General features: G+C 42.2%; 2 protein-coding genes across 2 annotated transcripts in view; one reads left to right on the plus strand and one right to left on the minus strand.

The window, feature by feature from the left end:
- LOC113838585 (mothers against decapentaplegic homolog 1-like) overlaps window positions 1–11,540 on the minus strand; it is a 22,220-nt gene extending 10,680 nt beyond the window's left edge. Inside the window, 1 exon segment of the mRNA XM_035453532.1 lies at window positions 11,355–11,540. Within this exon segment, the coding sequence (XP_035309423.1) occupies window positions 11,355–11,540 (186 nt within the window).
- A 6,747-nt stretch (window positions 11,541–18,287) lies between these two features.
- Window positions 18,288–25,571, plus strand: LOC113830754 (mothers against decapentaplegic homolog 1-like). The gene is made up of 6 exons (XM_027434085.2): window positions 18,288–18,687; window positions 19,325–19,594; window positions 20,623–20,739; window positions 22,168–22,389; window positions 23,408–23,664; window positions 25,488–25,571. The coding sequence occupies exons 1-6, from the start codon at window positions 18,288–18,290 to the stop codon at window positions 25,569–25,571; spliced, it is 1,350 nt and encodes a 449-aa protein (XP_027289886.2).
- The last annotated feature ends 255 nt before the right edge of the window (window positions 25,572–25,826 follow it).

Here is a 25,826-nt window from a genome sequence, read left to right on the forward strand (position 1 = left end):
TGTTGTTCAGTTAGAAATGGTAGTGATCACAGGCAATCATTTTTAAAAGGAAAAAGGAGGAATATTATATAGAAATGATACTTTGTATTGGAATGGATCCTCATTTGTTGATATTTTGTATTGTTTATTTGTTTGTATTAGTTAGGTTTTCTAGATATATTGATATTCTTCAAACCATTCTAAGACCTACGGAATATCTGGCATTTAAATGGTTTAGGCTTTTTCTTGACAGTGAGACACAACTACTCCCGGCACACCAATTACATCTGAGCAGAAGATGAGCATTGAAGAAATAAAGTTTGCCTTTGACATGGCAAGACTAGCCATTTGGGCAAGAAGCTGCTCTTGCTTGAACTGCTTGACTGTTGATTTATAAACTGGACATTCAGAACTCACTGGAAAGTGAGTGCTTAAACAAGATGGGCAACCATGAAAGATTCCTGCTTCATGGAAGAGTCTATCGGATGTTCTACTGCACACAGAAAAAAGGTGACCGACAAACTGACAATGCAGGTGGAGGGTTTAGAATTTTCTGCTTTGCTGAGAAGTCTGGGATACACATTGTGGTCTGTAGGCTAAAAATGGATGCCCCAACGTTACCAAGAAAATTTGGGTGACTGTCTCGGAAGCAAGATAAGTCTGTCATTTCTAGAGTTTATATATTGTTCTTCTATGGTCTTTGATGTAGTTGAAGACAGATAGTTATAGTAATGCAGTAAGATAGAGTCATTAAAATCTTATAGTTCTTACTTGATAAGTGTTTTGTTATATAACATCAATATCACCTGAGGTTTTTGTACGTTTTTATATATAGCTTCTCACAATAAAGGTGAGAGACATTCTCTCAGAAACTGGATCAAGCGACTTGCCATTCATCCAAATGTCCAGGTTTTCACCCGATATTTGACTTAGTGGTGGCCAAGGGCGGCCACAATATATGAGTTAAAATGTCCAAGTGCTTAGACTAGAGACTAGGTCAAAGGGCTGTCTGTACACATCTCAGCAGATGACACCAGATATGTAAGTAATAAAATATGAAATAAAGTGACTAAGAAATCAGTCTGAGGATGGTTTCCCATGTGAGGGTTTGTTCTTTTTATGCTAGGGAAGAAAACACTGTATTTAGGAAAACTGTGAGAAGCAGAGGTGTGCTTCTAAGGGCATTCCTTAGAGTGGCTTGAACAGACACAAACTGGGAAGATGGGCTACTGTCCTCAAAGTAGCTGTTGGGTGCTTTAGAGAGAATTGATGGACTTGCTGGGTAGGGCATAGAAGAGGGAGCAGGACGGGGAAGACCCTCTGAGTATGATTGTGCCAGGGAGCAGTGCCTGGGAGCTCTAGGCATTGAAGGAAACTGCAGTCATTCAGGGGGAAATGAATGAACAATTCAAAAGTTCTCCCAGAGAAAGAATTGGGGACATAGTGATGTGCCCAAATTCTGAAACCCCAAATCACCAAGAGGACCATTTCGATGCAAAAGCAATGAGTCTTTTATTGCAGTTGTTTAAGGAGCTAACCCCATATTAGCTCAGGCCTTTCATCCATCCACCATGGCAGATGGCTGGGAAAAGACCCAGAGAAACCATGGGGCCAGAGATCTTATAGGGCAGGGTAAGGGGAGTGTCTAGGGGTACGCACAGACTCACTATTGGTGTGCCTCCAGACTTGGAGGGCTTGCCCTGTGTTGATTGGTCAACTATGGGTTGTTATGGCCCATAGGCTCTCCCAGGGTGGTTGCTATGCTTTACACTTCATTGCTGTGCATTTGTCAATAAAGCACACCTAGAGCTGTAAAGCATAGCGCCACCAGCTAACTTCTGATTGGTTCCTTGCCACGAGGCAGGCACCTGACCTCCTAGTGACCAAGGCAAGTTGTGGCAAGCATGAGTTAGGCTGTTATGGTTGCCGAAATGGGGAGATGGTCCCTTCAATCAAAGGTGAAAAGATCCTATTTATGTGTAGGATAGAGTTTATCTTTTGAATGTGAAATTGTATATTTTGTTTTAATGTTTGTTATATTTGTTCATCATTTTTATATGCATGTATCTGTGTACCACATGTGTGCTTGGTGTCTGGAGTCAGAAGAGGGATTTAAATCCCCTGGAACTGAATTGAAAAAGGGTTGTGAACCACCATGTGGGTGATGGGAATTGAACCTGGGTTCTCTACAAGAATAATAAACGTGATCTTAATTTCTGAATTTTCTCTTCAACCCATAATTTGAAATATTAGAACAAAAGATCAAAAGGAAAACCTGAACTGTTTTGTTTTTGGTGTGTGTGTGTGGTGTGTCAGTGTATAGAGCAGTGTTTCTGAAGTTATGAGACAGTATTCTTCAAATCCAACATCTAACTCTCATTTTAGGAAACATGAAATATCTAAAGTATGTAAAATTGAAGCTTGAAAACTATTTAAGAGTTTATAAATAATTAAAATTGAGAAGAAAGGGTAGTAAAAGCGTGGACATGAAATTCCTTTAGATGGTAGTAAGCAATACTCTGTAGGTTAGATTTGAAACATGTTTTCCTCAGTAAGATAAAGTCAGCACATCTTGGATGCTTTTGTCTTCTTACCCTGTTTTCAGACCGGCTTGAGCTTGCAGTTTTGCCTCAGCTTCTTAAATGCTGGGATGACAAGTATGTGTCAGCTAATTCCCACCTGTGTTTTTTGTTTTGTCCTTTTATTCTTCAAATTTAGTACATGAAAACTTAGAGAAAAGTATAATTATCTTTGATGAACACATTGGAATTTAAAATGTGTTTAATCTTTATGTTTTTTGAGACAGGGTCTTGTAGCTGAGAATGCCTTTCAATTTCTGATCCCTTTGTCTCTGCCACATAAGTGTATGTGTGCCCTACTGTGCATGGCACTAATTACTTTTATAACATTTCCTTCTTTTGAAAAACAAGGTATGTTTTAATATATATGCTCAGGAAGAATTACAAATGGAAGAGCCAGTCAAGCTTTGTATTTTAGAGGGCTTAAAATGGAAGCCCACATTTCTGAGGAGGGGTGTGTTACCTGTTTGTGGGTGCACTTTTCCATTTTTCCTCTTGTCATTTTAATCAGTACCATAAAAAGTGTTTTCTTCCTTTAGACTGTTGAAGATTTTAGACAGTCCAAGACTACTGCTAACTATGTTGCAGTAGTCTCTGGTAAACTAGATGGTGCAGAAGATGCTGGGAGGAGCAGCCAAGCCCTACACTGAGACACAGTGGCTCCTTTTAGTTTTCTGACTTGTTTTTCAAGGCATGGGATGCAGAGTTCTAGTCATAATGGCCAGAAACAGTGGTGTTAGTGGGTGCAGTGGAGTAAACACTGACCTTCCTGGTCCCTCAGGTGTTCACAGAATGACCTTGTGGATAAGGTGCCTATTTTCCTCTGCTTTTCTCCATGCAGATGCTCCAGCTCTCATCACACAGGGCAGAGTAAGAGAGGAGAGGACAAGTGGTGTCAGCTGGGGAGGGAAGTGAGTATCAAGGAAAATACCTAGCAAGTAAGGGATTGGCAAGGCACCAGGCTCACAGATACACTAAATTCCAGACTAACTGTTCATCAGTGGGAGAATCACTTAAATTTGTTTTTGAACATTCCATTTGTCAATAAATGTGAAGTTAGCTGCACTAGCACAAAGAACACATGTGAGTGCATGCACAGGGTGTTTTCCAGCTTGGCTTATATGCTAATTCACTGAAGAGTACAGGTTTCCAGTTGTTCGAACAACTAGCCCTAGAGATGCATAATATGACTAGGTTATAGAGAGAGATGGTGGCCCTCCCAGTGCAGCAGTTTTAACTGCCTCTTATCCTTGGGCTAACTGCTGCTGAGACTTGAGCTTAGTACAGTGTTTAAAGCAAGCTTTGCTACTAGATTTTGCTTGTTTGATTAATCACATTTAAAGTCTTGTTTTGTTTGGCATTAACCAAAGCTTAACTCCCTGTCTTAACTCATTTGTCTACTTACCATCCTCCACCTAAAAAGGAGACATTCGGTTATGGTTTTGTTTTTCTAGAATTCTTGAAATGCATAGATAAATATATTACTGTTTTATTCTCCCTTGATGACACAAATGTAAGACCCTCTGCTTGCTGTTTGCTGGTATTCTTGTTTCAGGTAATATGTAATGAAGAATTGTGTTTCAGAATGGGCAGGCTCTTTCTTTTCTGAATATTGTTTTGAGAGAGAGGAGAAAGCAAGGACAGGAGCATACATGTGGAAGGAAGAGATAGGTGTCTTGTGTATGTCTTTCCTATCATTTTGAGTCAAGGTCACTCAATAGACCTGGTACCGACCATTTAGGGTGCACTGTGACTGCTCCGTGAACCTCAGATCTTCCAGCTCCACTTTCATGGTGCTGCATTTGGCCAGTTGCTGAGCCCAACTTTTATGTGAGTATTGCAGGTCTGAGCTCAGATCCTTGATTGCATAGAAAGCACTTCACCACAGAACCTTCTCCCTAGCTGTTCTGTTGCTTCTAAAAAACAGTCATTCTGTTTATGTGTATAAGTGCTTACCTGTGTTTGTGTGCATGGCATGGGTTCAGTAGCCAAGGAGAATAGAAAAGAGCATCTGATCCTCTAGGACCAGGTGGATGGGATCCACCATGTAGGACCTGTGAGTTAAACCTGGGTCCTCTGGAAATGTAGCCACTGCTCTTAACTGCTAAGCCATCTCTCCAGCCACCTGTTTTAATTTTTTTCATAAGTATGCAGTATTTTTACACATGATTTATAGATTATTTAGCCTTGATCATTTCCTTTTACAAACTGTTATGATAAAAACCTCTGTAGAATTATGAATCTGGGGGTCCTAAAGATGTCTTACCCAGAAAAGTGCTTATTATGTAAGTATGAAGACCCGAATTTTATCCTAAATCACATGTGTCCTACAACACAAGCTTGTAATCCTAGCCTGGGTAGATTGTCCTTGAATCTGTTGGCAAGCCATGGTAGCTCAGCTTCTAGCTGTAGTTCCAGTAAGAGGCATTCCCCAAAGCAAGATGAAGAAGCTATTGAAGAGAGAGCATTATTGCTTCCCTGACTTGTCCACACACAGTCATAAATTTTGCATGTTTACAGGTATATTTATAAAGGAAACTCCAAGAACTGAAACTGTTGTGTAAACTTATTATAAAGGTAGTTTTGATGAATCTAGCTGCTCTCCAGTATGCATGTGAATCCATCACAGCTGGGATCAGAAATCATATATGTGATTTTAAAGACTTGACATGTATTGAGTTTATCTGTCCTTTTGACAATCACTCAAAAGATTTTATGGTTTACTAGGGTCAAGTTACATAGGATTAAGCCTGGGTGTTTAAATTGCCAAAGGTTGGACTGGCAGATGCTTCAGAGGTTAAGAGCACTGGCTGTTTTTCCAGAGGTTCTGAGTTCATTTCCCAGTAACAACATGGTTGCTCAAAAGCATCTATAATGAGATCTTGTGTCCTCTTCTGGCATGCACACATACATATATGCATTGTGTACACAATAAATTTTTAAAAATTGCCAAAGTTTTCCCAATGTGCTCACACATGCTCCTTGGTTCAGTATCTAGTGCTGGCATCACAAATACATAATTTGATGTATATAGTTAGCATAGAAGGATTTTTTGTTTGTTTTCTTGCTTTTTCTTTCAAGAGGGGAATTCTCTGTGTATCTCTGGCTGCCCTGGGACTCACGCTCACTTTGTAGACCTGGCTGGCCTGGAGGTTACAGAGATCCGTGTGACACTGCCACCCAGCTCAATTAAAGTTCCTGTCTGCTCAACCTCTTGACATCACTCAATGAACCAGGAACTCACATATTTTCACCTAGTCATAGTAGGCAGCTTCAGACATTGGACTGACTCCACACCTGCTTGGCATTTAGGTGTGGGTTTTGATTATCTGAATTATAGTTCTAATCATGGTATTTTACAAGTAGCTATCTCCCCAGCCCCAGATATTTCATTCTTTTTGTGCTAGAATCATTAGCAAAGCTAGGAAAGATGGCAATTTGAATGAATTTCTTGCAAAGGGAGGATTTTATTGGCAGTGTCACTGCTTACAGGGCACAGTAATTTTAGAGGTTCACCTGGAGTTTTCTTTTTCTGTAGAAATCACTGGGAAATTGAAGGCAAAAGGGTCTCTTAGTACTGTGTACAACAGGAGCATTGTCACCATTTTAGATGCAGGCGAAATGCATAACATTTAAATGGTGTGTTGACAGCAGACTTGAAAAAACTCCCAAAGCCAAAGAAAGAGTAAAAGAATGGACAATTTGGGCATGAGCAGCTGATGGATTGTTTCAGGGTAGAACAGCACAGAACAGAGCTTAGGAGTTGTCACAGTGTTCCCAGAAGCTTACCTGAGTTTGAGGTCAGCTTTTACTACTGTGTGAGACTCTCAAGTAAATGGGGAAATAGTGGCCAGAAAATGGCACAGTGGGTAAAGGTGCTTGCCATCAAGTCTGATGTCCTGATGGAAAGAAAAACCTGACTCCTATGTGTTGCCTTCTGACGTCTATACCCCTACTGTGGTGTTCCTCCATCCACTATATGAATAAGTGAATTTTAAAATTAGAAAAGAGGAAAATGAACTTGGCCATGAGAAAGAATGGACAGAATGGGCAGAATAACTTAAACCTGAAGTCTGTAGAATTTGGGGGCAGCTGGATCTCTTCAGTACATTTTTCAGGCTACTGAAAAGTTACTTAGAAAGAGGACAGAATGGGGTGTTGGCCAGTGCTCTGGGTTGTTATCTGTGCCATTTCCGGGTGCTGCTCAGTGCCTTCCCCTTTCCTAGTGGCTCTAAGTTTTCAGAACTCTGAGCCTGCACCACGACCTGTCTGCCATTCTGTCTCATGACTTTCTGTCCATTTTGATACCCTCAGACATGATTTTGCATTTTGTGTTCCATAACACTAATAGTCCATTACTATTCTCACCTTTTAAGTCCTTGGCATTTTATTTTAAAAAGCAAAGAAGACCAGAGAAGTAATGGTGAATGGAGCATGTCAGTTGTTTTATATGAGAATATGGGGAAGAGCTCGCTGGAGTCATGAGGAGACAGAAGTTGTATTCAAAGAATTGGAAACTGCTGGATTTATTGTTGGTTACCATCTTAAAACAGTTTTAAGTAAATAGGGAGGCAGAAGCAGTGTCTTTGAATGTAACTTTGAACTCGAAGGCAGGTCTAGGCACAAAGTACGTATTTTAAGTCAAAGTCAGCAAAAATGGGAGAACATGGTGATGATTGATGGATAAATTCAAGGGGTTAAAACAGCCTTTCTTACTAATAACACTGTTAAGGTTGATTAAGGGTGGGTGATGTTTTGTTTTGCATGCTGTCATGTGTTGTCCCTGTCATCTACTCTCTGGTTACTGTTCCCACTCTAAGATCCAGAATCCTCAGTTAATTGATTCTAATGTCCTTCAGGAAAAGGGCAAAGAATTGAGGAGGTGAGAGTGGTCTTTGGAAGGTGAGGGGAAGGCCCTGATGAAGGAGTTGCAAATTGAATAGTTTTACTTTTCATGGTTAACAAGGAACATCTCCTGTAGAGAGAAAGTTAGTCTGTTGCTTGAGATTGAATGCTTTAAAGGTGCCTGAGAAGTTCACACAGTAGATGATGTGAAATTAGATAGCAATTTATAATCCATTAGGTCAAAACATTTGCTAATTTTTTCACTCCATGAAATTAGGTCTTAGAGAAATTCCTTGTTAATTTTCTGAGACAGGGTTTATCTATGTAGCACTGGCTATCTTGCAACTTCCTCTGTAGACCAGACTGTCCTTGAACTCAGAGATCCAACTTTCTCTGTCTCTTGAATGCTGGGATTAAACATATGCGCCATCTCCACCTGGTTAAATTCTTGGTTAGTATTGTGTGTGTAATATGGAGGCACAGTGGGAATTTTTAGCTATAATTCTTGTATATGTCTGTCTAATTATAAATATAGTAATTGGGTAGATACATACATTGGGACTAATCTGTGCTTTTCTTTCGATACTGTTAAGCTTGATAATATAAAGACAAAATCAAGTCTATGCTCAAGGCATGACGTCCACAAAACACATTATTCATAAACTTGAGATAAAGGAAATACATAGAAATAATTAAATTCTTTATTCAATTACTTTTATCCTCTCCTGATATCTATATGTTCATTTATGTTGTGGATTGTCACCTGGTGGCCAAAAGATACTGAGAGAAGGGAACAACTGATCTCATTCTTATGTTAACTTTCAGGTCAAAGAACAATTGAGAATTGTTGAAGAAAAAAGAAAGATTCATGAGGAAAGGATAAAACTAGAATAAGAACACCAACACCAACAAAATGAAGAACAAAAACTTATCCTGGGCAAGGGCAAGTCCAGGCCAAACCTGTCCTTCTCATTAAAAACCAAGGATTGAATGACAGACTCTGAACTTTTTACAAAGACACATGAAACAACTTAGTATTGTAGCCTCATGTTGAAGTGGGTTGTTTCCTTGTTTTTGTTTGTTTGTTTGTTTTACTTTGGAATGTCTGGAAAGTTAGCTTGCTCTAATAGGGGCTATGCTCTGCAATCCCTTTATTTTTCCCACTTGTTGTCCATTACATCAGCTCCTTATCAGATCATAGCTGTCTTCTAGAAGTGTTGTATTTTTTCAACTGTTGTGATTCTGTAATGGTTGATGGCCTGCTGAAGTTCAGGTCACTTGGTGAATAGCTTGGTCTGGTAAGGTGTTCACTGACCACTGACTTCGGGGTTATACTCTGTTTACTACGTCATAATGCTGACTTTGCTGATTTTCAAGTTTTTGATACATTCATAAAAAAAGAAAATTTGGTAATTGCATTGTTAAATTCCCAGGGTTTTTCTGGACCTTTGTGGTGTTGTTACAGCAGTGTCCTTGTGATACTGTATCTCTTGGTGTTCCTGATAAGAGGTAAGGATAACAGTTGGCCACCTGCTACAGTAGTACCCACAGTGCAGTATGGTCTCTCTCCGACTCTTGTTTCTTTCATTGACAAAATCAAACCAGCATTCCCCACTGTAAATAAATGATTTTTCTGAATAAAGTAAAGTCTTAAATTCATATGTTTAAGCAATTTTTTTTTGAGTTCTGGTAAGTCTAAAGGGTGGTTTAATTTAGAAGCCTTAGAACTATATTAGATTTCCTCTGATTTATATTTTTCACAGGGTTTCTATGTACATTAAATAAACTTGTGAATTAGTACTACTGGATATTTTTACAGACACTACTTTATGCTGAAAAGAGTTAAAACATCAAGTATTATCTTTGAAAAATCCTAAACCTGTGCCTCTGTTATAGAAAATAAGTATTATTGCCACAAATCATACTTAATAAACACTAGAAAATATGTTTTTAAAATTTATGGACAAGTAAGTCACTTTCAGAGTGGGTGGACCGTCAGAAACTACTTGACTTTTTATGTTCAATAGGGCTAAAATAATCTTTAACCTTGCATGTTTATTTGTGGGATAAACATATGTAATATCGCTCAGTTTTTGGTTTGTGGATTTGTTTGGGTATTTTTGCATGTGGAAACTTAGCGATAACCAGGATTTTATACAGCAGAATCTGCCTCATCTTTTTATTTGTTGAAGCATACTAGTATTCACCAATCAATAAAATGCCATAAAATGATATTGGAGGTGCTTAGGTACGGCATAGTGAAGAACCCGGTCCCCAGAAAAAGTTGTATCATTGTTTAGGATTGAAATTTTGCTTGAGATGATTAAATGGTAGATTATTCTGTGTTTGCATGCTATGGAAAATACTGTTGCTTTAGTTTCAATTCTTTGCTATAGTAAAGAAGAATGATAGAATTTTAAGTAGGCATGAGGTATAGTGAGGTTTTAGTAAACAGGGTACCCTGTCACTCTAAATACATATTCAGTTCATTTACCTGCATAGCTTATAATACTTAATCTCATAACATGAGTTAGCTCAAACAGTTTCCTTCTTATACTTCATTCTTCTCCTGTAATTTTTCAATTCATATTCAATGTTCCTCAGTTATATATTCAAGGTTTTAGAAGTATCCATTAAAGTTGCCTTTGCTCTGCTTTTGCTAAAAGCACTTTGTCTAAAGGCCTGGGGTTCAAATACTTGACATCAGCCCTTTTGTGCCTTTTATTCCATCATTAAGTTTCTTCTGCTACATATGAAAAGAAATCACAGTGGCTAAATAACACATCTCAATGTTTACTGTTAGAGACTCCTAGATATTCAATCTTGCCTGTGCTTAGTAACTGTTAAGTGTTGTCTACCAGTCTACAGAAAGAAAAGGATACCATTGTTAATAATATGTACCCACCTTTTACTGTGCTACAACAATACAGTGATTTGTTTTCTTCTTTTGTTCCACCACTTTTGTGTACACATTATAAAGGTTAAGAGATTTTTTCACAATTTATTAGCAATTAAAATGCTCCCTTTAATTCCCAAGTTTGTTTTCTTGAGTTATTTTAATTTTTGATATGTTACAGAATTAACTATTGGCTGTTTATTTTTATTATAGTATTTAAAATTTGTAGTTTTTACCATGAATATTGTGTAGTTTGCAGAATTCTCAACTTATAAACTAAACCTTTAAATTAGCTTGGTGTGAGGACTCTTCAATGCTTCAAATGAAGGTTCCTAGGTAAGGGCTATAGTTTCCCTTAGGATGTAGCAAATGAGCCTGTTGCTGTTCTGAGTAATGACTTGGTCACTCAACTGTACTAGTATATGCTGTGTGTATGTGTCTGTGTGGCCACCAATGAATATTTTCCATGCTGCAATTAGCTTGAGCTACTGGTATTCAGTTGTTTGCAATTCTGTTGTTTTCTACCCAGAGCCATTTGTGCACTTGGCATAACTGGCCATAAGAATGCTAAAGATGGGAGTTACCAGGGCTCCAGGAAGTCAGGTGACTACTTGCTACTAGGTTTACTAACTGGAAAGGACCTGTAAGAACTGCTGAAGGGCAAACACAGGGAGATGGATATAGGTGTTCCCCAGCAATAGAAGGCTTATCTTTCCATTTGTTGGAATTCCATTTAACTGGTCTTGATTCTTTGACATCTGCTATGTGTGTTGATGGTTTTAGAAGTGACTTGTCCTGGTGAAGGACACTGTCACCCTATTTTTGGTTGCATTGGCTAATGCACAGCACCATACGTTTTTTAGCTAGTTGCCATTTGCTTGGCATGATTGGGATGCTCTCCCTCTTGTGTGGTGTACAGTGAGGTTGCAGTTACTAGAGTAAGTGATTAGTGAAACAGCAACAGATCTGGACAGAATCCTGTGTTCCAACCCCCAAAATTCTTTCTAAAGCAAACCCCAGAGATTTTCTATTTATTAGAACGTTCTGCAAGTTACCAAAGGAAAGTCCACCCAGACATAGTTGGTGGAAATTGGAATGCTCTGTTCTTGCGGGTTGCAGGAAGTGGAGAAGGGGAGCTGCAGGGAGACGGGACAGGAAATGGGGAGCGGGGTCGGGATTGGCGCCAGGCAGGCGGGCACTGCGGGTGGGCTGCGAAGATTGGCGCTGCCCTGCGAGTCCATCCTAACTTGGGTCCTGCCAGCCTGATCACCTGGTGCCATAATCAGGCCAGGAAGCCCTCGATCAGAGACTGGAAGGCATCCCCCACGGGCATAGGCGCTGCACTCATCACGAAGTACACAGAACTGGGAGCAGCTTGGCCAGGGCCGTTGCCGGGTCCAGGAGGTACTCCGCGAGGAAGTCCTGTTGGGGACTTTGGATGGTTTTCTCCAGAACTGCCATCTCCAGCCCAACAGTTTTAGAGCCTATCTACTGGAATTCCTTGAACTCCAGGTAAGTGGCGTCCACGATCCCTTTTGCTCACCCGCCCTGCACCTGTCCTGGGGGTCCGCCATGTGGTCCAGGTGGGAGGATGCCTCAGAGCCTGTTTCTAGACCCTGAGGCGCCCGTCCCCCACCCCTACCCCGCCACGTTTCTCTAGGAGGGGACCGGCTGGACTTGCGAGCCGGGGCTCCAAGTGGCTCTTCCTGGGGATCCAAACTCAAGTGCTCCAGGGTGCCCGACTCCCTGGCGACTCGGGTGGCACTTTGGGAAAGGTGTCTCATGGCTCTACCAGGCCCTCCCTTCTTTGTAGAGAATGGAGGACGTTGCCATTAAAAGGGCTGCAGACCCGCATCAATTGGCGGCTCCGGAGCCGGGGAGAGATGCTGCGCTCTCAGGGAGCGGGTAAGGCACTGCCCGGTTCCCCGCGGGAAGGCAACAGACATTGGGGGTATGGGGCAGTGGAATGTCCCTTTGGGGAGGGAACAGTGGGCCCGCAGTGTCCGGGAGCCGGAGTGAATCCGAGTCTGCTCTGCAGCCCGCAAATGCACCGCGGAGCTCGCTGGATCGGGGGAGAACTCTGGCTGCCCGCCCTCTGCACGCCAGCCTCTCCCTTCGGGTCGGAAACAGAGGCCCAGCCTCCGCATTGTCCGGAGAGCGGGTTCAGTTTTAACAAGCCTTTTGGTAAAGATCAGAGCCATGCCCAGTCAATGCCGTTGCCTATAGTATTTGGGGAGTCGCTAGTCTCTAGATGAGACTGGCTTTTAGCAAAGCACAGGGAGGGGAGAAAGTCAGGCCAGAGACTAACTTTTAGGTCTGGGATCCCAGGGTGTGCTCTGGTTTAGAAAATGCCAGCCATCCTTTGGGATTTGCGGCCAGGGCCTTGGAAACCTCACGCGTGGGTGCTGCAATTACCTCATCTTGCAACTATGGACAGAAAGTGCTGTGGGGAGTTCTGGTATCAGCCCTGAAAGTGTGTGGGGACACTGGCTTCTGGCTTAGAGGCAGACCTTTGAGATTAGAAGCAAAATCAATGGCCTAATTGGAGTTGAGGGTTTGGTGAGTGGCTTCAGAGTAGAGATGAACGCATTGATTTAGAAATTACCCAATAAGCAAAAAAACTGCTGGTACTGTCTTGAAAGTGGTAAATTTCAAATTCACCAACAGAATTGACCAAACACGTTCCCTTTCAAAAGGCAAAAACTCTTCACTTGTAAATGACCCAAAATACATATTTTTGCCTGTTTCCAGAAGGCCCTTTTTTTGAAGTTACTGCGGCCAACTTTGATGTAGTCTGGTATAGATTTTTGTTTTGTTTTGTGTTTTAATGTGTTATATTTCCTTCTTTGACGTGTCGTCTTTGCAGCCAAAGTGGATCTACAGGCACCTGGTGGTGCCCCGAGGAGCCTGGCTGTGACCTGAGCACTGAGGTTGCTACTCAGGCTGGGGCCTCCGTGGAAGCTCAGGGTGATGCTAGCTCGGGGTGCTTACAGAAGTCACCCTTCCCTTCCCAATATTAGCGATGTGCAGCCCCTCCCCCTTCCCCAGCCTGGCTGCCTCTGTCCACTTTGCACTTTAATTCACAGCCTCTTTGAGAGGCAGCCCCTCCTCCTCCGGTGTGGATTTAATATTTATATTTAAGTGTAGACAAAAGAAATTCACATGAAACCCCTCAGAGCCACAGAGCGACATAAGTATGTTTTTATGCTCGTTGTGACCACTATACTTGGGTGTGCAGCAGGGATGATTAGAAGCATAGACTTGTCTGGGGGAGAGGGGGAAGCAATATTATGCGTGCCTAGCATCTGGAGAAGCATGTCTTCTGTTTGTTATGTGTTAGGTAGTGTTGACTTATGTTTACTCACTATTTTGATCTTTAATAGTAGAGTTTTCTGAGCTGTGAACATCGATGCAGAGAGAGCTTCTAAGGACTTGCATTTCCGAGGAGCAGGCCTCCCTGTGTGGCTGTTAGTGTGATTGCTCCCAGGCCTGAGGATGGCTGGAAGTCTTTGGAAAGCTTGTGGCCCGGATGCTATCTGTGAGATCAGAAAGATCTCTTTCTGGGCTGGTAATACCAAAGAGCCTTTTAGTGTTTACTGCCTGGTATTTCCTCCCTTGTTCACTTTTCCAGAGAAAAGTTTCTGTGGACAGAGCAGGCAAGTGATCAGAGGCTTTTAAAGGCAACAGCAAAAACTCTTGTTGCTGTTGACCGATACTAACCTCTGTCCCCTGTAATGTGTGTGAGGGAACTGGACTTTAGTGCTGGTCCTCCATGCTTTGTGTTTTAGTCATTAAACCCTGTGAGCCAGGGACTCCATGCTGGGTTATGTGCAGAGTAGAACCACCATTGGTTTAATCCACCAGAAAGGAAACATATTCTTTTGTGTTATCTTTGGCATTTTAGGAAAATCTGACTATTTCTTCAGGACAGGGGGCTTTCTTCATGAAGTGGGTATTGGATGTGACTTACCTATGTGGCCTGGTAACTGTTTTAATAGGAGTGTGAGTGTTCTAAACCCTTCTGCTTCTGAATACAGATTATAAAGGTCATCATTAAACCTTAAATACTCTCTTTAGACCCATTTTGTTGACTTTCTTCCTAGTTCTCATGCTGGATCATAGTTTTGGGCTGTAGATGTGTTGCTTCTGTGATCTGTTTTTTTCACACCACTGTGAGAATTATCTGTAGATATTACAGTTGCATTCCTCTTCTCATGCCCAAGCACCTGCCACTTTGTGCCTTCCTTTCTATCTTAATTCTGAATCTATATCAAAATATCCATTTCATTTTTCAAGACTCATAAAAGAGTAGGGACATTCTCTCTAATTTACAGTGTCGTCACATCCCACCAATGATTGCTAATGGCCAACTCAGATCAAGTGTTTACTTGTTAACAGGGAATAGAGAATTATAAATGTCCAGCAAGCTTGGGGCCTCCTGCAGCTTTTCACACACAGACTGGTGCACATTTATGGCAGGAAATTGACAAAAGGAGAAGCTGAATTGCCTTGGCCTCCAGCATTCCGTCAGGAATGAGGTTGAAGTGATTAAAGAGCTATGCAAGAAATCCCTGCATGTGTTTACTAACTGTGCAGTGGTGAGTTCTTCACTATATTTCTTGACCCTCCATTCCTGTGGGGCATGTCTCTGTGATATGCTTTAGAAACATCCTCTGGAAGGATGGAGGGCCCAGCAAAGTAGTGAGGGGGTGGTAATGGGTTACCAGTATTCCCAATGAAGCCACCTTCCAAGTAGACCTGCTTCTGGGGTTGCAACATGGAAGCAGCAGTCACTCATTAAATATATTCCTTCCATGTACAAATTCAACTGTGTGATGTAGTGCAGAGAATTCTTAGTCTGTGATACACACTTGCTGTTTTCAGTTTATATTTATTTATTTATTTATTTATTTATTTATTTATTATTTTATTCTTTTTCCTTGAGACAGGGTTTCTTTGTGACTTTGGAGCCTGTTCCCCGCTGCCCCCTAAGAGGGGAGAAATTAAACTCTCCCATGGAGAGTTCAGAACCATTGTTCCTGTGACCCGACCCCTTCAAGAGGGGACACCTACTACTGTAAGGAGTTAGGATTTAAAGATCAGACTTTGGGAACATTCAGGCAAGCATCAGCCTGTACCCTGGCTTCTGCATGTTTAACAACAGTTACCAGCCACATGGTGCTATCCTTGGTACTGGGTCAGCATTCCTTCTGGATGAGGCCCTGGAGCAGCAGAAGAGGACAATGCAGTCCCATGGGGCTGGCATTGGATTATCCATCTGCTCCATGGAGTTACTTGGATGTTTGCGCCCTGCTCCTTGACTTAAACATCAAGCCTCTTCAGGTTGTTGTCCCACCCCCCATACCCTAGTTCCAGGCATTTGGGACAGCTGTTTGGGGGGCAGGGTGATGATACAGAATGGTGGCTCCTGTGTACCCCCTCAACCCCAACACACTCTCTTCATATAGTGCTCAGAAACAAGCCCTTCCATTTGAAAGTCAGAGATTAAAATATTAAAAAGCTGTTTGGGGGGTAAATGAAAATGGCTAGAGGAAACTCAAAATCTCTCTAATTTGCTTCTGGAGTCTGGGAAGAAGCGGTCTTTCCAGTTCTGGGGGGTAGTGAAGTTTTACTGAATAGTGAATTACCATATCAATAGGTGCTTGCTAATCCGGAGTGACTTCTGATAATGGCTTAACTTTGTTTTCTCTTTACTTTCCTGTTAAATGAAACCTTCAAAAATAACTAGTAAATTAGGGCGAAGCTGTTTCTAAAGGAAAAGTAGCTCTCTTTTGAGTGAAGTTGAGCCTTTATCCTGGGAGGAACATAGGGAATGTGCAATCATTTCATCTTAGTCTAAGTTCTCTGGAGCCCAGTCATCAAACATTTACTGAGAATTCATCTGTACCAGGCCCCAAGCTGTGCTCCAGATACACTAACTGTGAGATGGAGGGGCCAGGTTGTTTCCTCCAGCAAGGAAGCCGGAAGTGCAGACTATCACAATTCGCTACAGTGAGCATTCAAGGTCACTATTGTTTTAAGAATGAGGATCAGGAAGATTGTCCCCAATTTATTCCTCTTATTGGTCATTTGTGAATTTTCTGCTTTATTGATTATTCTTGATAAGAGATTATACATTTTATTAGTGCTTTGGTTTTGTAGGTTTTCACTAGCGTACTTAAAAAATAATTTCTCAATTCCTTGTATTTTCTTTGGGCTTAAATCACTGTCCACCTCTTCAGGCTTTTTTCCTCTCTCCCAGTAAATGCATTTTAGCTATAAACATCCATATAATCACTGGGTGTCACATCTTACTCAGTCTATTTATTTATTTCTTGTTTCTTGAGACAGGGTTTCTCTGTGTAACCCTGGCTATTCTCTGTAGACCAGGCTGCCTGGAACTCAGATATTTGCCTGCTTCTGCCTGAGATTAAAGGTGTGTGCCACCACTGCCCACCTATATCTTAATATTTTCGATATCATATTTGTATAATCATTGAGTTAAAATATTTCATGTCTACTGTAATTACTTCATGACACATGGTTAAAATGTGCTTACTTCTAATAACAATATTATTGTTGATTTCTTAGCTATACTGAGATCTTAATTATTGTTGTTTGTTACTTGTGGTTGTGTGTACCTGTTGCAGCCATAAGAGTTGTCCACCTTGGTTATTTTGTTTGTTCATTTTCAAGGCCTAAATTTTGCCAGATGGTTTAGGCTGGTCCACCAGCAAGAGACTCACCTGTCCCCTCCTGGGGCTTGGTTAAAAGCACTCCTCGCTCTTAGTGTGGACTGAGTATGGTACTCAGCCCTGTACAGACAGTCACTCTATACACTCAGCTAGCAACTTTGCCTCAAATACTGTATATTCCAAATGACTTTACTCATTTACATGCTGGTTTCCATATAAACTGGGTCACATATTTACACTTTACTCTTGTGTCTGTCAGTTAATAGGTCATTCTCCCACAGGACTGTAGGTTGGAATCGTTGTGGTATCATTTTTTTTTTTTTTTGCAGTTTTCTGCTCGGTGTCCACTGAAGATTGTCACTTGCAAAAAAGCTTGTGGTGGTAATATGTGTTACAATAAATCTTTTTGCCAAAAGCCGCCTGAGCCCCACCACCATGTGAGAGCTTTACGGCAGCCACCCGCCCAAGTTAGGCCCAAATGAATACACAGAGAGACTTGTATTAGTTACAAAGCTGCTTGTCCAATGACTAGGATTCTCATTTGTTAGCTCAGTCTCAATTACCACACATCTATACATTTTATAAGACTTATCTTATCGGACGCTTTATTGGCGTCCCTCCTTGTTGGTGAATCACATCGTGCTGCTTGAGCAGGAGTCGAGGGGAAAAGAGAGCGACAAATATGCAAATTGTCTGAGTGATAGCTGTGCCCCAAACACTGACAGGATCTTTGTCCAGGGCATGGTGCCGCTCTGAGCAGCCTGTTCCGTTTGTCTTGTAAGACCGACAATCCTGTTTCCTTCAGGCCCCACCCTTATAATCTGATTTAACCCTGGTGAGTTCCTTAGCCTCTCCAAGCCCAAGTACAGTGGGTTGCAATGGGCACTGGAGCTTTAATGTATGTTTTAGGAGAACACATTTCAGCTTCTGGCATCACAGAATACACATTCTCACGAGCTTAGCCTGGGGTTGCATCTCGCTAATAAACTCACGGAAGTGTGAAGCTGAGCAGTATTATCCAGGGAACATCAAAGTGCTTAGTATCTGGCACTTACCAGTTAACTGTGGTGTGTCTAGAGGTGATTTTAAAGCCAGTTTCCTATCCTTTCTTTTTGCAGGTGCTAACTTTGGGTCCCTTCTTGGAATAGGAGGAAGAGCCGTTCTCTACTTTTCAGAACTATGGAGAAACTAAAGAGAACCGATTTAAATAAGCTGAACTCTCTTCTGGCCTCTCCCCTTTCGAGACATCACCACTTCACCCTGTAAGGAGCCTGAAGAATTAGACCAGTCACTATGAATGTGACCACCTTGTTTTCCTTCACAAGTCCAGCTGTGAAGAGACTTCTAGGTTGGAAACAGTGTGACGAAGAAGAAAAATGGGCAGAGAAAGCTGTGGACGTGTTGGTGAAAAAATTGAAGAAAAAGAAAGGGGCCATGGAAGAGTTGGAGAAGGCCCTGAGCTGCCCGGGACAGCCAAGTAACTGTGTCACCATTCCCTGCTCCCTGGATGGCAGGCTGCAGGTGTCCCACCGGAAGGGATTGCCTCATGTCATTTATTGCCGAGTGTGGCGCTGGCCGGACCTCCAGAGCCGCCATGAACTGAAGCCTCTGGATTGCTGTGAGTTTCCTTTCGGTTCCAAGCAGAAGGAGGTGTGCATCAACCCCTATCACTACAAGCGCGTGGAGAGCCCTGGTGAGTGGTGTGGACTGTGTGTGCCCCGTGAAGGCTCTAGAGATCAGAGCAATACCACCTTTCTTTTGTGGGGTGTAATTCCAAAATATCTTGGGGAAGTTTTGTTTGTATTCATTTATGCGTGTGCAAAAGAGCACAGAAACTCTATATACTCAGCTTTCGCTCATTGTAACAAGTGTCTGTAACAATCACTTTATAAAGAGGAAGGTTTACTTTACTTCATGACTTGATAATTATCAGCCTTTCTTCCCATTGGCTCCAGTTGCCAGAGTGTGTCATTCAGGATGGTTATGTTGATGGATTGGTTCACCTAGCTGATGATTTCTGAGGGTCCCCAAGTATGGATGGTGTCAGATTTGGGTGGCTTCCCTCCCTGCTCCTGCTCCTGGGATGGCCAGGTGACTTTTCTCTCACAGGAACTTCAGACCCCAGGGGTAGACTGCAAATTTCCAGCTCAACCATCCAATAATAGGTTGGTCTCCAAAGGCCTTTTGTATTTTTGTGGAATATATATGTCATGTAAAAGTAAAGACTAGGGAATAATTTGCAAAGGCTTTTGTGTCCACTGCCTGTTTTAAGAAAGAGAGAATATAAACTAAACCTTTCTCATTTGACTCTGTTTTCTTTCTGTTCCCAGTGCTTCCTCCCGTGCTGGTTCCGAGGTACAGTGAGTACAACCCTCAGCACAGCCTTCTGGCACAGTTCTGTAACTTGGGACAGAATGAGCCTCACATGCCACTGAACGCCACGTTTCCAGATTCCTTCAGGCAGCCCAGCACCCACCCGTTTCCCCACTCGTCCATCAGCAGCTACCCCAACTCCCCAGGCAGCAGCAGCAGCAGCAGCAGCAGCACCTACCCTCACTCCCGCACCAGCTCAGGCCCAGGCAGCCCTTTCCAGATGCCAGGTAGGAGGGGGCATTCGGGGACGCTGCCTGCCTTGGGGAGGTGGATAGGGGTGGCCTGCGGGGGATGGGGGCGTGGTGGGTGGAACCCTGAGCACATCCTGGTGAACCAGTCCTTGGAGAATATCAATGTAGGGAGGGGAGTTGTACATACAACTGGAGAAGAGGATGGCTTGTTTGAGTCCTGTTAAGTTTTGAAACAGATGCATCCTTCTTTGAGTAGCACAATTGTTCCAGTCTCGGCTCTCCATAAAAAGAAAGGGGGGAAATGCCATGTTACACACACTGCTGCACTGAGAAGTGGCTTCGGCGAGCTTTTCCAACATTGAAGAAGCCTTGTTATCAATGTAGCCGCAGAAGAGCTAATTACTGGGGTATCTGGCCTCCCCATTTAATTAGATTCATTTAACCAGTGATGTAATCCCAAGAAATATGTACTTTTAACAGCAAGGAAATGCAACAGAAGTGATGGAGAACATCTGCTTGTTTAAATTTGCAAAGACAAAAACCAGGTATTTTCCTGCTTGTTTAACTTAGCAAAGACAAAAACCAGATATTTTCCTGTGTTAGTCATAATGGATAGTGTAATAGTGACTAATTAGAGGATTATACTTTTCAGATTACAGGTTAGTAAACAAGCATCTCAAATATTAGTGCCAGAGCTCTTGCCAGTCGACATCAAGAGGGACACGATAAATCAAAGATCATGAAATGCATGGATATTTTTGTGAGGGAAAGTGATGGGACGGGATGTTTATAGAGCCACTTAAGGTGCTTTACATTAAATTATACTTCAGCATCCATGTTGTACCTTCAGAAATTAAAACGTGATCCATGCTTTATTGCTTTCTCCGTTCCCAACTATGAGTAAAAGGAAAATGTTTACCTAAAGTTACCCTCTGACCCCTGCATACATGTGCACACACATGCATCTGTGTACACTTGAGCAGGCCTAATCATACCCAAAAGCTCTCAGTGCAGAGGAGAGTCTGCGCCTGAAGCATGTAATTTTTTTCTTTCAAACTTTGTAGCTGACATACCCCCAACTGCTTCCCAGCCTCCTGAAGACGCCATGGCCCAGGATGGCTCTCAGCCGATGGACACAAATATGATGGCACCTGCACTGCCCTCCAATATCAACAGAGGAGGTAAAATGAGTTGTCAGAGTATTGTCTGTATGTCCTGTCCTAATGTTACTTTTAACCATTTAGACCTTAAAAAGGTAGCTGTTTGAGAAACATGAAAAAAATGTTTTGTTGTTGTTTTAAGCCTAATGGAAAGAATTCTCTAGAGCCCATCTTTTTCCTTAAACTCCAATATGAAATCTCAGAATTGAATATGGATTTCTCAGATTCCCACTGGTCTCTGAAATGGCCATAAGCAGTGCTCTGCTATTTTGTGTTACATAGTTAGGTGAAGTGAGTTTCCAGCATTGGTGGTTAGAAAACCGAACTGTCAGTCACCTCTAAAGACAATCGGTATGTTGACCAGTGTTGAATAATCAGCCAAGATTTATTAGTTATGGAAAAATAAACAAGCATATCTGTGTCCTCAGCATGCTAATTTGCTTTCACCTTCAATAAATGAGTAAGTAATATATATTATCATATATACATTAATATACATATATGCACATATATCAAATAACTGTTTAAAATGCATCTGTCTATGATTTGTTACCAATAAATGTGGGTTTGTATCGCTGTTTCACATACCTGTATACACAGGAGGTTGTTAAAAATCTCTGTGCTTACAGAGATAGTCGGAGGAAATGATTGAGTCCTATTTTACATAACAAATACATCTGTTATTTATATGCTCATATGTTTTCACGTCTTCAGTAATGAAAAACTTGAGATCCATGTTGTCAGACATATCTTTAAGTTGGCCTCGAGGAACAGGCCATCTACTGTAGTTCAAAGCAGACTCCCATGGGTGATCACACTAGAATCCATACAGCTGGTCTCCCAACAGTTGCTTGATGTCAGAAAAGACACACATATGCCACATCTGTTTTATGTCCTTACCTGAAACAAGTAATGGTATTTGTTTCCTTCTTTCTGTGCTTGTACTTAACTTCATCACCGAAAAATTTAAAGGAAAAGATTTTACCCCCTTTGCCCTCAAAGAACTTACAAGCAGAACTGAAGCTCATGTTCCCTCCATAGGTGGGGGATAGGTGCAGCTGGTGTCCAACAGCAGTCCTATTTAGGGCCCCTTCTGTTCCTGTGCCACTTGCTTTCTCATTGGTTACTGTATTTCTTGTAGGTAGTGTGCCAACAGGAGTGATTTCAATTATTTCTGTATGTTAACCAGCAAGTTATAAGTCATTTGTATTCAGCAAGTGCTGTTGCCCTGCTTGCTGAGCTGGTATATTGGATCTCTGCCAGTTCCCCAATGAAAGGAGAATGCTGCCCTTAGTAAGAAGTCCATTGGATCTCACAGAAATGACCCATGTGATCCTCGTAGTTGCCCCTCCCTGTCTTCGTTCCACCGTGCTCAGCCAGTTTTACAATGTGGTTTCTGGTTGGGGTGCTCCAGGCGAAACTGTGAGCAAATTTCTTTCCTTCTTGCAGATGTTCAAGCTGTTGTTTATGAGGAGCCAAAGCACTGGTGCTCTATTGTGTACTACGAGCTCAACAACCGCGTGGGTGATACGTTCCAGGCCTCCTCCACAAGCGTGTTGGTGGATGGTTACACTGATCCTTCCAACAATAAGAACCGCTTGTGCCTTGGGCTGCTCTCCAACATTAACCGGAACTCCACAATAGAAAACACCAGGCGACATACTGGAAAAGGTGGGTGTCCCTTTACTCATCCTGCAAACGCTCATCTTTTCTTCCTCTAGAAGTGACCCCATCATTCTTGTGGCAAATGCCAAATGTTCAGATGCTGTTGTTTAAAGTATTTTTCGAATTCATATTATCTAGAAATTGTTCCAATCATTGATCTTCGTGGTTTTCCCACTCCCATGCTGTTGATAGGTGCCAGCTGACATTGCTGGGTTATTGTAGTGCACTATGCTGACCTACATTTTGTTAGAAGTGAAATATCTTTCAAAACAATTCTTACATTTATTTATTCCATGTTTGTGTGTGCATGTGTGTATGTGTGTGTAAGTACCTTGGTCAGAGGACAGCTTGTGGAAGTTAGTTCTCTCCTTCTTCCATGTGGATACTAGGAATCAAACTCAAGTCATCAGGCTTGGTGGCAAGCACCTCTACCCACTGAACCATCTCAACATCCCAAATATCTTTCTTAGGGGACTTAACTATTTACTAGTGTTAGATTAAAGCAGTTCTATAACATTTATATGTATTTATTATATGATTAAGTCAATGAGCACATGTGTGGGTAGTGCTCAGAGCTTAGCTTTCCCTGTGGAGTAAGGAATAGGCAATCAAGAAGGGGTGTGACATTCCTTGGAAGTGTCAGTGTAGAATCATAATTTAATGACATGACATGTGTTTATATGCTGTTGTGCATGTGTCTGTTTGGGAGCCTATCTATATACCCTCTGAATATGAATGTAGTTTCTACCTTGTCTGCTGAGAAGGCAAAGATACAAAGTAGCAATAAGCACATCTAGTGTCCAGATCATTGCTCCAGATATCTATCCTCACTGAGGCAAACGGGCTGCCTCCAAATCTGTGATGAGCTGCACCTGGTGCAGCTTTGTTAGTTTCTGAACACAAAGGTTATCACAATCATAACATAGTTAGCTAGATGTCTGTCACAATGGCTATGTGAGTGGCCAAATTTGACTCTGCCCGGGTGCCTTTGAGCCTATGACTGACATGGTGTATCCTCTCACAGGCGTCCACCTGTACTATGTTGGGGGAGAAGTGTATGTCGAATGCCTGAGTGACAGCAGCATATTTGTGCAGAGTCGGAACTGCAATTACCATCATGGGTTTCATCCCACCACTGTCTGCAAGATCCCCAGTGGGTGTAGCGTGAAAATTTTCAACAACCAAAAGTTTGCTCAGATACTGGCACAGTCTGTGAACCATGGTTTTGAGACCGTGTATGAACTCACCAAAATGTGCACTATTCGAATGAGTTTCGTGAAGGTGAGCAGTACCGGCCCATCTCATTCAGGCCTGACCCCCGCCTCACCCCTGCTATTTACAATATGTATACCTGTGCCTTCCTGGTATATATTCCTATCAGTGCCCAGCAAGAGCACCATTGTCCAAGAGGTTGTCATGGGAACTTAGAATGTAGTCCTCTCCTCCCACCATGTAGGTCCCAGAGATGGAACTCAGGTCTCCAGGCTTGGTGACAGGCACCTTTATCTCCCCCTGCCTCCCAGTCATCATGCAGTTTATTCCGGGTCAAGCTAAGGGTTTAATAGAGTCCAGGCTGTAGCATGTCTTAATCCAGAAGCAGGCAGCCTAGTCAGTCTGTGTGTCTCAGCAGTCCTTACGGCTCATATCAGCCTGGGGAGGGACAGCCTAGTGAATCTTGTCAGTTTCAGTAAAGGTTTTACGATGTCTGCTTCCTGAGTTTTAAGGACTTTGCCTAGAGGGTGTAGTGTTTCACCTCCCCTTAAAACATTCTGCAATTCTGGAGCTTCCCTATAAGACAGAAGGTTTTATCTTTGAAAAAATTGCTACACAACATGTGTAAAAGGTGAGAGAAGAACCAACTTCACAGATTTGTTCTCTGAGCTCCACATGCACACTGTGGTGTACGTTAACACACATTCATGCAACAACAACAAAAAGCTGGGTGCAGGGCTGTGTGTAGTCCCAGCATGGGAGACAGATAGGATCCCTCAGGCTTGCTGCTGGGCCAGTCTCGCCTGATTGACAAAAGCCCAGGTGCAGCAAGAGAACTCATCTCAGAAAATACAGTGCAGTGTAATTCAAGAAGACAGCCAGTGTAGACCCCTGTACTCTCCAGACATGGACACACAGATAAAGGGGCAAGGGATTGTTCAGTTAAAGGTGTAGGACTCTTACAGTGGTCCTGGGTTCAGTCCCAGCATCCAGCTGAAGTGGATCACGACAGCCTGTAACTCTACCTCCAGGATCCAACATCTTCTGAAATCCACAGATACCACACATTCATAGGTAAATCCATACTCAAACACGTACATATTTGCACAATTTTTAAGTAAAATATTAAAAAAATAAAGCCAGTTTGATAATACATGCCTTTTATTCCAGTGCTCAGAAATCAGACAGGTAAGCTCTGAGTTTGAGGCCAGTTGGGTCTACATAGGGAGTTTAGGCCAGCCAGGGCTACCCATTAAGAGTATGTCTTAAAAGTATAAGAAAGTAAGTAAAGTTTTAATATAACATTAATGTAGTGGGAAATAAATATTTAAAATATCTTCTTTTTTTTTTGGACACAGGGTTTCTCTGTGGCTTTGGAGGCTGTCCTGGAACTAGCTCTTGAAGACCACAATGGTCCTGAACTCACAGAGATCCCCTGCCTCTGTTTCCTGAGTGCTGGGATCTAAGCTGTGCACCACCACCTCCTGGCTAAAATATCTTAACTCAAACAACTACTGAATGTATTTTAAATATGTAATTACCCAAGAATAATAATTTTTATTTATTTGTTTGAAATAATGTCTCATTCTGTACCCTGACTGGCCTGGAACTCACAGAGACCTGCCTGCCCCTGCTTCCCGAATACTGGGATTAAAGGCATGTGCCACTACACCAGACTAAATAGGTGATCCTGGGGTCCTTGGATAGACTTTTGGTGGCCAACGTCCATCCCCAAATATTACCCATGCTTTTGCAGTATGTTTGTTTTCTTGTGGGACATAGCCATGAGTCCAAACATAATTATGTGAACTGATCATATCATCTTTTTACTTGGTAGAGTTACTCAATGAGATAGAGACTTAAATGACACCAGTGTGCTTTCTTTTTCCTAGGGTTGGGGAGCCAAGTACCACAGGCAGGATGTTACTAGCACCCCCTGCTGGATTGAGATACATCTGCATGGCCCTCTCCAGTAGCTGGATAAAGTTCTTACCCAGATGGGTTCGCCCCACAATCCTATTTCCTCTGTGTCTTAAACGACCTCTGGCTTCTGTCTCTTGCAAACTGTTGAACCTGCATGTACTTGAAGGATGGATATGTCATATGGGTGAAGACCTGACAAGGGAACCTTGATAATACTTGACCTCTGTGACCAACTGTTGGATTGAGAAATAAACAAACATTGGTAACATGATGTTGATATCAAGAATCTGTTTAGTTTACATTGTGAC

The sequence above is a fragment of the Cricetulus griseus genome, unplaced genomic scaffold (genome assembly GCF_003668045.3).
Source record: "Cricetulus griseus strain 17A/GY unplaced genomic scaffold, alternate assembly CriGri-PICRH-1.0 unplaced_scaffold_1, whole genome shotgun sequence".
NCBI lineage: Eukaryota > Metazoa > Chordata > Mammalia > Rodentia > Cricetidae > Cricetulus > Cricetulus griseus.